Source organism: Phyllobates terribilis, unplaced genomic scaffold (genome assembly GCF_046119375.1).
Source record: "Phyllobates terribilis strain yellow unplaced genomic scaffold, ASM4611937v1 Scaffold_8__6_contigs__length_399053987, whole genome shotgun sequence".
NCBI classification, from domain to species: Eukaryota; Metazoa; Chordata; class Amphibia; order Anura; family Dendrobatidae; genus Phyllobates; species Phyllobates terribilis.
Window position 1 is genome coordinate 145,633,004 of NW_027362768.1, and position 12,464 is coordinate 145,645,467.

The window sequence follows — 12,464 nt, forward strand, 5'->3', positions numbered from 1 at the left end:
ACAGGTCCTTTAAAACCCTGCATTAAGGATTAGTGTTGTTCAGTGTTGGGACCAGCTAGGAGCATAGCAGGAAAGCTCAGCAGGACTCTGTATAGCTGAACCAACACCTGGGAAGGCTCTGCACCAGTCAGGCTCTGAGTGGCCCAGCACGGCCGTTGCCCACAACAACCATTGTTTATGGACTTCTGTTAACCCGGCTGAGACCCGGAGGCCTTTCTGTTATCTTTTATGTCTGCAACTCACGAGTTGTTTATGTTGGACTTGCTTGGGTCACTGCCTCAGTTACTGCACGGTGTGAACACCGCCGCCTTACAGCTTGGTGGAGAATGCGGGCATTGTGACTGAGGCATACCCCACCGGCAGCTGCATGACCACAATCCAGCCGGCCACCTTTCAGCCCAACCCCGTGGATAAAATGGTGGAGCTGTTAAGGCAATTGGTCCACACGCAGTGGCAGCAACAGCAAACCAATGAGCTGATCATGCAGCAGCTCATAGCTCTGCGGGAGACGCCGACGGCACCAGCCCTGGTACGTCGAGAGGCCCGGGACAAGGTTCGCTCCGCATTGAGGAAGATGGGACTGGAGGACTACGTGGAAGCCTTCCTGACCATTTATGAGCGCACAGCAGAGAGGGAAAACCTACCAGCCGGCCAGTGGGCAGAAGTGGTGGCTCCGTTTCTGGTCGACGATGCCCAAAAGGCCTACTTTGACCTCAGTCAGGAGGATGCCCAGGACTACCAGAGGCTCAAAGGGGAGATCCTTGGGCGACTGGGGGTCAATACGTACGTGAGGGCTCAGCGTGTATTTTCATGGGCCTATGTGGAGACCCGACCCGCCCGGTCTCAGGCTTATGACCTTTTGCAGCTGGTAAAGAGGTGGCTTCAGCCTGAGTCTTTGACTCCAGCCCAGATGGTGGAGAGGGTGGTGGTGAACCGGCAGGTGAGGACTCTGCCAGTCGCTATTCAACGTTGGGTGGGGCAAGGGGACCCTGGCACACTCGACCAGGTGGTTAGCCTGATCGAGCGCTACTCGGCCACTCAGGACTTTATTCGGGAATCTGCCCCCTTGCGGTTGTCACGCCGATCCCTTCCAACCCAAGAACCAGTAAAGGGGTTGCGTCCCTCTGCTGAGGACAGTTACCACCGTACCCGTGCTGAAGGGGTACCCCGGAATGAGAGCGTGTCAGGAGACCGGTTCCCTCCCAAAAGGTCATAAGACCCAACAGTACCTCCACCCTTAGGTGCTGGCGGTGTCAGGGGCCGGGACATGTGGTTGGCTAATTGCCCCCTGACTACGGAACCCATGGACTGTGGGTATAATCGCCGGGTCTCAATGTATGCCCAGACCGTCTACACTGCGAGCGCCGAACCCCCCGGACAGTGAACACCAACTGTGCCAGGTACTGGTTAATGGGTACCCCACGGAGGCCCTCCTAGATTCGGGGAGCCTAGTGACTTTGGTACATGGGTCGCTGGTGGCAGGAGACAACCCCAGTGGACGGACAGTCGGGGTTGTGTGTATCCATGGTGACCTCAGAGAGTACCCAACCGCGGAGGTAGTTTTGTCCACGCCATGTGGAGACATAAAACATGTGGTGGGGGTGGTAAAAACTCTTCCCTATGGGACTGTGTTGGGAAGAGACTCGCCCCTGTTCTGGACTCTGAAAAAACAAAATCCACTCTCCCCCGGTAAAATGTGTTACAGGCGCTGTACCCAACGAACACGAGTCAGGGGTACCTGCCGTAGGGGTGTCCATCCTAGGGACAGAGTGTGACCCCGATAGGTTTCCCCTAGAGGTGCTGGCAGGAGAGGTCGAGGAGACTCCATCAATCCCCGAGCTGGAAGTGTCCCGGGGCACGTTTGGGACAGCTCAGCTACAGGATCCCAGTCTGACTCGGGAAAGGATGTAAGAGGTTATTGGCGTAGCTCAACAGCCCGGTGCAGATACTGTATTTCCACGCATGGTAGTATGGTAGTCAACCGTGAGTTGCTCTATAGGGTAGACAAAATCAGAGACGAGGTCGTGGAACAGTTAGTGGTACCTCAGTCGTACCGTCGGGCGATTCTGGAGTTGGCACCCACACACCTGCTGGGTGGACACTTAGGGGTTAAAAAGACGCAAGAGCGTATCTTGCAGGGGTTCTTTTGGCCGGCGATTTACGCGGAGGTCCAAAAGTACTGTGAATCCTGCCCCGAATGTCAGTTGACCACACCCACCACAAGTTTCCGCAGTCCATTGGTACCCCTGCCAGTGATAGAGGTACCTTTTGAACGGATTACAATGGACCATTGTAAAATCCGCTCGTGGACACCAACATATACTGATGGTCTTCGACTATGCCACCCGGTACCCGGAGGCTATACCGCTAAGCCACACCTCGGCGAAACTGATTGCACGGGAGCTGTTCGCCATGTTCTGTCGCCTTCGACTACCTAAGGAGATCCTGACGGATCAGGGGACCCCTTTTATGTCCAAGGTGACAAGGGAACTGTGCAAACTGCTAAAAATTAAACAATTGTGCACATCGGTGTACCACCCTCAAACCAACGGGCTACTAGAGCGGTTCAATAAAACCCTTAAGGTCCATGTTAAAAAAGGTGGATTCCATGGACGGAAGGGATTGGGACATGTTGCTACCCTATTTGATGTTCGCCGTCCGTGAGGTACCCCAGGCTTCCACAGTGTTCTCTGCCTTTGAGTTATTGTACGGCAGACACCCTAGGGGTCTGTTGGACGTAGCCAAAGAGACGTGGGAACAAGAACCGACTCCACATAGGAGTATAATTGAACACATGGCTAGTATGCAGGACCGGATCGCGGCGGTCATGCCCATTATGAAAGAACATCTGTTAGATGCCCAGGCAGCCCAGAGGCGCACATATAATAAAAGAGCCATGGTCAGGTCTTTTAACAAGGGCGATCGGGTGTTAGTACTGGTACCCACAGCCGAGAGTAAGCTCATGGCCAAGTGGCAAGGGCCATATGAGGTTCGAGAAAAGGTGGGGGGAGGTAAATTACCGGGTGTATCAGCCCAGAAGGAGGAAACCTGAGCAGCTTTATCATGTAAACCTGCTAAAGCCTTGGAAAGATCGAGAGTGTTTAGTTACAGACGTCACTCCGGGCATATCACCAGAGAGTTCTCTACCTTCAGCCAGGGATGCATCCGGGGGAGAGGTCAGGATAAGTGATGTCCTCACTAAACAGCAGCGATGGGAGGCTCACTCACTGGTGCAGAATACCGACGTGTTCTCAGAGCTACCGGGTAGGCCTACAGTTCTCCAATATGACATGGTCACCAAACCTGGGGTAAAGGTGCGAATGAGACCGTACCGGGTACCCGAAGCCCGGAGGCAAGCCATCACGGCTGAGGTAAAACAAATGCTCCAGTTAGGCGTCATCGAGGAATCACGGAGTGAGTGGAGCTAGCCCCATCGTACTGATTCCAAAACCAGACGGATCGTTACGCTTCTGTAAAGATTTCCGGAAATTAAATGAAGTGTCGAAGTTTGACCTTTATCCAATGCCCAGGGTGGACGAGCTGATTGACAGACTGGGGCAGGCCCAGTACTTTACTACGCTCGATCTCACCAAGGGTTACTGGCAGGTACCTCTCAAGAAATCGGAAAAGGAAAAGACTGCCTTCATAACTCCGGAGGGTCTATATCACCATGTGTTCTTATCTTTTGGGCTACATGGGGCCCCGGCTACATTCCAGAGGTTGATGGAGTATGCGTCCGCTTATCTAGATGATATTATCATCTTTAGCACTGACTGGCATACGCACCTATCCCAGGTACAAGCAGTGCTGGATTCTCTCAGAGCCGCGGGGTTAACGGCAAACCCCAAAAAATGTGCAATAGGGCTAGAGGAAGTCCGATATTTGGGGTATGTGATTGGCCGAGGAGTTATCAAGCTCCAAATCAATAAAGTTGAGGCCATAAAAAACTGGCCTAAAAGTCAAATACAAAGCAGGTGAAGGCTTTCCTTGGCATCCTTGGGTATTACCGCCAGTTTATAACTAATTTTGCTGGGAGAACGGCGGCCCTGACCGATCTCTTGAAATGAAAAAAAAAATAAAATAAAAATCGGTAATGGTTCGGTGGAACCCTCAGGCAGAAGAAGCCTTCCAGTCCATGAAATTGGCCCTGTGTGGACAGCCAGTCCTCATCAGCCCCAACTTCAAGGGAACCTTCATTGTACAGACAGATGCCTCGGAGGTAGGCCTAGGGGCGGTATTGTCACAAAAAGTGAATGGTGAAGAGCACCCGGTCACCCACTTGAGTAGAAAACTTGTCCCGGCAGAGAAAAACTATAGCGTGGTAGAGAAGGAGTGTTTGGCTATTAAGTGGGCCTTCGAATCGCTAAGTTATTATTTACTCGGGCGTCAGTTCCGCTTGGTGACGGACCACTCACCCTTGGTATGGAGGAACGCCAAGGAGAGGAATGCGCGAGTCACCAGGTGGTTTCTGTTACTGCAAAACTTCAGTTTCTCTGTAGAACATCGCCCTGGGAAGTCGCAGGGAAACGCGGATGCCCTGTCCCGGGCACCCTGTATGGTGTCAAATGTTCAACCCCACAAGTTTGAACAGAGGGGGGGTGGATATGTGAGGCAGTGACTGGGATAGTATACGAGGGACTTTATATATATCCCCCAGAATGTGTACAGAGACCTATTAAATCCATTGGAGTGCATTGCAGTCACAAATTCACCTGCGGCTGCAATGCAAGAATGAAGGTGAGCATTGACCTGGTCAGGCTATCTGCCTAAGGCTGATTAGTAAAGCCCGGTAGGGCCTTCATTTCTTGGAGGAGGTCACAGGAGGCAGTGGGGCGGCCTCCTTCCTCCAACCCGGGTTTTCCAGTGGCTCTTGCCACAGGTCCTTTAAAACCCTGCACTAAGGATTAGTGTTGTTCTATGTTGGGACCTGCTAGAAGCATAGCAGGAAAGCTCAGCGGGACTCTGTATAGCTGAACCAACACCTGGGAAGGCTCTGCACCAGTCAGGCTCTGAGCAGCCCGGCGTGGCCGTTGCCCACGGCAACCATTGTATATGGACTTCTGTTAACCCGGCTGCGAACCAGAGGACTTTGTGAGTTGCTGAATAAAAGCTGTATATGTTGGGCTTGATTGGGTCACTGCCTCAGTTACTGCACGGTGTGAACACAGCCGCCTTACAGTCTAAAACCAGCTTCAAAAGAGATGTTGGGATTTTTTCAAATTTTCACATGTGATTCATTCATTACCACAATTTTATGCAATGCTGACCTGTTGCTCCCAGCGGATGCCCCTTGGAGATCAGACCTCCACTTGGATTGATAACCCAGCGTCCTCCATATGTATTATCTCCTCTGTCAATCAGTTCTCCTGCTCCACCTGCAAAAGGAAACCCGAGAAAAACAGCTCAGTGGCGACATTCACCCAGGTCAGGTTCAAACAGGTGGCATATGGGCATGTTTTTGCACCTGACAGCTACAAGTCCTGGTCCGACTGATAATCAAAACTGATAAAAAAAATCCCTAACATATTGATAAAGGGATTGTTCAGTTTTCCTTTTTAAAATGTGTGTATTTGGGACAAAAAAATAATAATTTTAGTAATTGAATTTCATTAAAATTTTTGCACAGTTTGCCTTCTATAGGCACTGTGCTGCACTGTCTTTTGATGGCTGCAGAAGGAGTTTAGTTAGGATCCATCAGTGAGCTCGTCTGAACGGTCTTGAAGGGAAAGTTTATAATTCATCTCTCTTTTTCGGAGCTCCTCTCAGCTAGTTTATGACCCCATCAAGGATGAATGTGCTGGAAAAGCAATAATGCTAAATTTTAATGAAACCCAATTGAAAAAAAATAAAGAAAAAGAAAATATATATATATATATATATATATATATATATATATATATATATATATATATATATATATATATATATATATATATATATATATATATATATAAACTATAGTCCCCAAAAGGTGATCAACCCCTTTATTTTTAGTCATTAGACACAAAAAAAAGTAAGTGAGGTTGGATTACCTATCGGGCAGAGACCGAGCGCCTCGTATGTGATCAGCTCGTTGGCAGAGAAGCAGTCGTGAAGCTCGATCACGTCCACATCGGTCGGCTTCACACCAGCTTTCTGGTAACATTTCTCTGCTGCGATCCGGCTCATATCAAATCCAACCTAAAAAAAAAAAAAAATAATAAAATTATTAATTAAAAACATGGGTATTCTCAATGAATTTAATGGTGTCACAGAACCCAACATTGTAAGAAAGCTGCTTATTATCATGAAGTCGGCTCCTCTAACCCTCGCAGGTCAGATGTTTGTGACAAGAAAGAGTCATTATTCCTGCGGCAGGATGAACGAAGACAGATTGTATTTAACAAAAATATGGTAGCATGGTGGTAAGTTATAGAAAAAAAAAACATGATGTAAAGTCCCAGTACTCTTTCCCTTAATATCAGTGACAATACTTGTGTTGAGTTTTTAAGGAGAAAGACTGGTTGCTAAGGACATGGTGCCTAACAACCAAAGTGACACAGAGAAGATGCAGTTGCTAGGTAATGTACACATAGTAACCAGTCTCGATCGCCACCATGTTGACTGCTATAAAATAGAAACACGTCCCTCCTCGTCTCAGGCCGAGGAATTCATCCAATAGCTCTGAGAAATTTCACTAGAGAATCTATTTAATGGTCACATCCTAAACCCATCAGAGGACTTCACAATACACTATATGGACAAAGTATGTTCCCCCTCCACATTACACTACAGGAGCTTCTCTGACATCCCATTCTTCATACATAGACATTAATATGGAGTCGGCTCCTCTGAAGAATATAACAGCTCCCGCTCTTCTGGGAAGGATTTCTACAAGATTTTGGAGGTGTTTGGATGCCCCTTCATCTAAGAGAGCATTTGTGAGGTCAGGATCACAATCTCCGATCTAGCTCATCCCTAAGGTGTTGGATGGTGCTGAGGTACGGGCTCGGGGGCTGCCGGTCATGTTCTTCTACCCAACAAATTCCCCCCTCCATGTCTGTATGGACCTTCTGCACTGGACACAGTCATAGGGAGCAGAGAAGCGCCTTCCCCAAACTGTTCCCACAAAGATAGAAGCTACAATTGTCCAAAATGTCTTGTGGTGAAGCATACATGTCAAACTCTGGCCCGTGGGCCAAAATATGGCCTGCAGGCTGATTATATTTGGCCCACAACACCAGAACCACCCCTCCATGTGGGGCCCATTATTCTGTATGGAGGACTACGTGGGGTGCATTATTCTGTACACTGGTTAGCCCACAACTTTCCAAGTTTTCCATTTTGGCCCTCTGTGTGTTTGAGTTTGATATCCAGCAGGTGAAGAATTAAATAATCCCTTTAGTAGAATTAAGTGACGAGGTAGACCATAAAAAAAAATAAATAAAAAATAACCCCACAGCATTATCCTCCTGCACCAAACTGTGCAGCAGGTACAATGCAGTGAGGCGGGTAACGTTCCCCTGGAAATCACCAAACTTAGACTCGTTCACCAGATGCCAGATAGAGAAGTGTGATCCGTCACTGCACAGAACACGTCTCCTCCAGAGTCCAGTGGTGGCGGCTTTACACCACTCCATCCGACGCTCCGCATTGTGCTTGATGATGTACGGCTGCATGCAGCTGGTCGGCCATGAAGCTCCCGGTGAGGGCACAGCGTTTGTGCTGATGTTATACCAGAACAGGTCTGGATGCTTCCATTATTCAGTAATTTCACTCTCAGGCAATTTGTCCATATAGTGCATGTTAAAGCCAGTCTGAATCTGTTTCTTAGAATGGGATGTATTGTTTAAGTGGAGATCTACAAATTGCAATTTTTTTTTCTTAAGAGATAATTTAGAAGGATATTCCCAATTTAAGAAGTGACAGCATAAGTCTAAGAATGGACGGATGGCTGCACATCGCTGTCTTTGTCCCCTGCCGTATAAAAAGCTGATGGCACACCCTAGCTAGCTCACTTTTAAAGTATGAAAGTACCCATTTCATAATATATATATATATATATATATATATATATATATATATATATATATATATATATATATATATATATATATATATATATATATATATATATATATATATATATATATATATATATATATAAATAAAATTATACACAGTGCATTGTAAAAGTATTTGGCCCCCTTGAACTTTTCTACCTTTTGCCACATTTCTGGCTTCAAACAAATATATAAAATTCTAATTTTTTTGGGAAGAAACAACAAGTGGGACACAATTGTGAAGTGGAACGAAATTTATTGGATATTTTAAACTTTTTTAACAAATTAAAAACTGAAAAGTGGGGCGTGCACTATTATTCGGCCCCCTTGAGTTAATACTTTGTAGCGCCACCTTTTGCTGCGATTACAGATGCAAGTCGCTTGGGGTCTGTCTCTATCAGTTTTGCACATCGAGAGGCTGAAATTCTTGCCCATTCTTCCTTGCAAAACAGCTCGAGCTCATTGAGGTTGGATGGAGGGTGTTTGTGAACAGCAGTTTTCAGCTCTTTCCACAGATTCTCGATTGGATTCGGGTCTGGACTTTGACTTGGCCATTCTGACACCTGGATACGTTTATTTTTGAACCATTCCATTGTAGATTTTGCTTTATGTTTGGGATCATGGTCTTGTTAGAAGATAAATCTTCGTCCCAGTCTCAGGTCTTTTGCAGACTCCAACAGGTTTTCTTCCAGAATGGTCCTGTATTTGGCTCCGTCCATCTTCCCATCAATTTTAACCATCTTCCCTGCCCCTGCTGAAGAAAAGCAGGCCCAAACCATGATGCTTCTACCACCATGTTTGACATTGTGGCCAAAAAGTTTGATTTTGGTTTCATCTGACCAGAGCACCTTATTCCACATGTTTGGTGTGTCTCCCAGGTGGCTTGTGACAAACTTCAAACGAGACTTTTTATGGATATCTTTGAGAAATGGCTTTCTTCTTGCCACTCTTCCATAAAGGCCAGATTTGTGCAGTGTACGACTGATTGTTGTCCTATGGACAGACTCTCCCACCTCAGCTGTAGATCTCTGCAGTTCATCCAGAGTGATCATGGGCCTTTTGGCTGCATCTCTGCTCAGTCTTCTTGTTCGAGATGAAAGTTTAGAGGGACGGCCGGGTCTTGGTAGATTTGCAGTGGTCTGATACTCCTTCCATTTCAATATGATCGCTTGCACAGTGCTTCTTGAGATGTTTAAAACTTGGGAAATCTTTTCGTATCCAAATCCGGCTTTAAACTTCGCCACAACAGTATCTCGGACCTGCCTGGTGTGTTCCTTCGTCTTCATGATGCTCTCTGCACTTGAAACAGAACCCTGAGACTATCATAGAGCAGGTGCATTTATACGGAGACTTGATTACACACAGGTGGATTCTATTTATCATTACCAGTCATTTAGGACAACATTGGATCATTCAGAGATCCTCACTGAACTTCCGGAGTGGGTTTGCTGCACTGAAAGTAAAGGGCCCGAATAATATTGCACGCCCCACTGTTCAGTTTTTAATTTGTTAAAAAAGTTTAAAATATCCAATAAATTTCGTTCCACTTCACAATTGTGTCCCACTTGTTGATTCTTCCCAAAAAAAATTAGAATTTTATATCTTTATGTTTGAAGCCAGAAATGTGGCAAAAGGTAGAAAAGTTCAAGGGGGCCAAATACTTTCACAATGCACAAAGGCGGAGGTAGCGGTCCTGCTGCTGGCTTGTTGCCCTCCTACGGCCCCCTCCACGTCTCCTGGTGTACTGGCCTGCCTCCTGGTACCGCCTCCAGCCTCTGGACACTACGCTGACAGACACAGCAAACCTTCTTGCCACAGATCGCATTGATGTGCTATCCTGGAGGAGATCCCACAGGAGACCATCTGCAACCTCATCAGGAGCATGCCCAGGCGTTGTAGGGAGGTCATACAGGCACGTGGAGGCCACACACAATACTGAGCCTCATTTTGACTTGTTTTAAGGACATTACATCAAAGTTGGATCAGCCTGTAGTGTGTTTTTCCACTTTAATTTTGGGGGTGACTCCAAATCCAGGCCTCCATTGGTTAATAAATTTGTTTTCCATTGATGATTTTTGTGTGATTTTGTTGTCAGCACATTCATCTTTGTACAGAACAAAGTATTCAATGAGAATATTTCATTCATTCAGATCTAGGATGTGCTATTTGAGTGTCCCATTTATTTTTTTGAGCAGTGTATATACAGTGTATATATGTACTAGCTATTGAACCCGTTCTCCGCCGGGTGGCGAGCATTTTTTATTGGTATATGGTCTCCCATGCTGGTATGTGCTGCCCCCTCCTGGTATTTGTGCTGCCCCCATCCTGTCCCCACCATCCTATCCTTGTATGTATGGCACCCCTCATCCCCAATCCTGGTATGCATGGCACCCCTCATCCCCAATCCTGGTATGCATGGCACCCCATCCCTCATCCTGGTATGCACGGTGCCCCTCATCCCTATTCTAGTATGTATGACACCCCTCATCCCCCAATCCTGGTATGCATGGCACCCCACCCCTTATCCTGGTATGCATGGTACCCCTCATCCCTATTCTGGTATGCATGGTACCCCGCATTCCTATCCTGGTATGCATGGTGCCCCTCACCCCCATTGCTGATATTCATGGCACCCCTCACCCCCAATACTGGTATGCTTGGCGCCCCTCACCCCCAATCCTGGTATGCTTGGCGCCCCTCATCCACCAATCCTGGTATGCATAGCTCCCTCATCCCCCAATCCTGGTATGCGTGGCACCAGTCATCCCCCAATCCCGGCATGCGTTGCACCCCTCATCCCCAATCCCGATATGCATGGCTCCCCTCATCCCCAATCCCGGTATGCATGGCTCCCCTCATCCCCAATCCCGGTATGCATGGCTCCCCTCATCCCCAATCCCGGTATGCATGGCTCCCCTCATCCCCAATCCCGGTATGCATGGCTCCCCTCATCCCCAATCCCGGTATGCATGGCTCCCCTCATCCCCAATCCCGGTATGCATGGCTCCCCTCATCCCCAATCCCGGTATGCATGGCTCCCCTCATCCCCAATCCCGGTATGCATGGCTCCCCTCATCCCCAATCCCGGTATGCATGGCACCCCTCATCCCCAATCCCGGTATGCATGGCACCCCTCATCCCCAATCCCGGTATGCATGGCTCCCCTCATCCCCAATCCCGGTATGCATGGCTCCCCTCATCCCCAATCCCGGTATGCATGGCTCCCCTCATCCCCAATCCCGGTATGCATGGCTCCCCTCATCCCCAATCCCGGTATGCATGGCACCCCTCATCCCCAATCCCGGTATGCATGGCACCCCTCATCCCCAATCCCGGTATGCATGGCTCCCCTCATCCCCAATCCCGGTATGCATGGCTCCCCTCATCCCCAATCCCGGTATGCATGGCACCCCTCATTCCAAATCCCGGTATGCATGGCTCCCCTCATCCCCAATCCTGGTATGCATGGCTCCCCTCATCCCCAATCCTGGTATGCATGGCTCCCCTCACCCCCAATCCTGGTATGCATGGTCCCCTCATCCCTTTCACACTGTACACACATACAAAAAAATAAACAGTTATACTCACCTTTCTTCTCTGTGCTCCAGCGCTGCTGCGTCCTGTTCTGCCGGAGGCGCAGTGCAGCGCCGGAGAACCGCGCTGTCCGGCGCCATTTTTCTGAAGGCACACTGCAAATGTGTCTTTAGTAAAATGGCGCCGGATAGCGCCATGCGCATGCGCCGATCCAACGCCTCACTCCTGCCCCGGTCTCCGGCGAAGAGAGAGGCGCCGCTGCAACGCTCCTCCCGGTTAGGTGAGTATGCAAGTATGGCGCTGGGATCACGGTATGCGTTCAGTGTCTACGCATCCCGCCATCTCCGGCGCCATACACTCCTCTTACCTGTAACAGCTCCATGCCTGCTTCTGTCTGGAGCCAGACTGCACGTCACGCATGCGCAGTCTATACAGGCTTCAGACAGACACGCTTAGCCGATTATACTATAGATGTACATACATACATACATATACTAAATGTACATGCCAAACAGTCTGCCTGAGTTGCACTTACTGCCTTGATGCAGCTCTCCTCATTAAACGTGCTGGATGTGTCAGTCACCATCTCCTGTGCCACGATTTCCACCGCCTTATGCTGCAGCCCGTGCTTCCTCACAAAGTCTTCACTTACCAGGATGGCAGCTGCTGCACCATCAGAGGTGGGACTGGAGTAAAGAAATTAAAAAGAAATCAAAGGTTGTCCACTACTATTTAAAATATGTCAGAGCCGGCTGCAGCCGGGGGCCACGTGATGCCTGTGAGCGGCCAGCCATAGCGCCACTCACAGGCAATAAAGACCACAGCAAGGTAATTACAAAAAAACCCTTCTCTTCCCAGTTTAAATACATTGGGGGAATTTTAAATAGT

General features: G+C 48.4%; 1 protein-coding gene across 1 annotated transcript in view; it reads right to left on the reverse strand.

The window, feature by feature from the left end:
* SCP2 (sterol carrier protein 2) overlaps window positions 1-12,464 on the reverse strand; it is a 50,995-nt gene that overhangs the window by 24,152 nt on the left and 14,379 nt on the right. The window contains exons 9-11 of the mRNA XM_073643461.1: window positions 12,112-12,262; window positions 6,033-6,180; window positions 5,268-5,375 (exon numbers count right to left, since the gene is read on the reverse strand). Of these exons, the coding sequence (XP_073499562.1) occupies window positions 5,268-5,375; window positions 6,033-6,180; window positions 12,112-12,262 (407 nt within the window). The remainder of the gene's footprint in view (window positions 1-5,267; window positions 5,376-6,032; window positions 6,181-12,111; window positions 12,263-12,464) is intronic.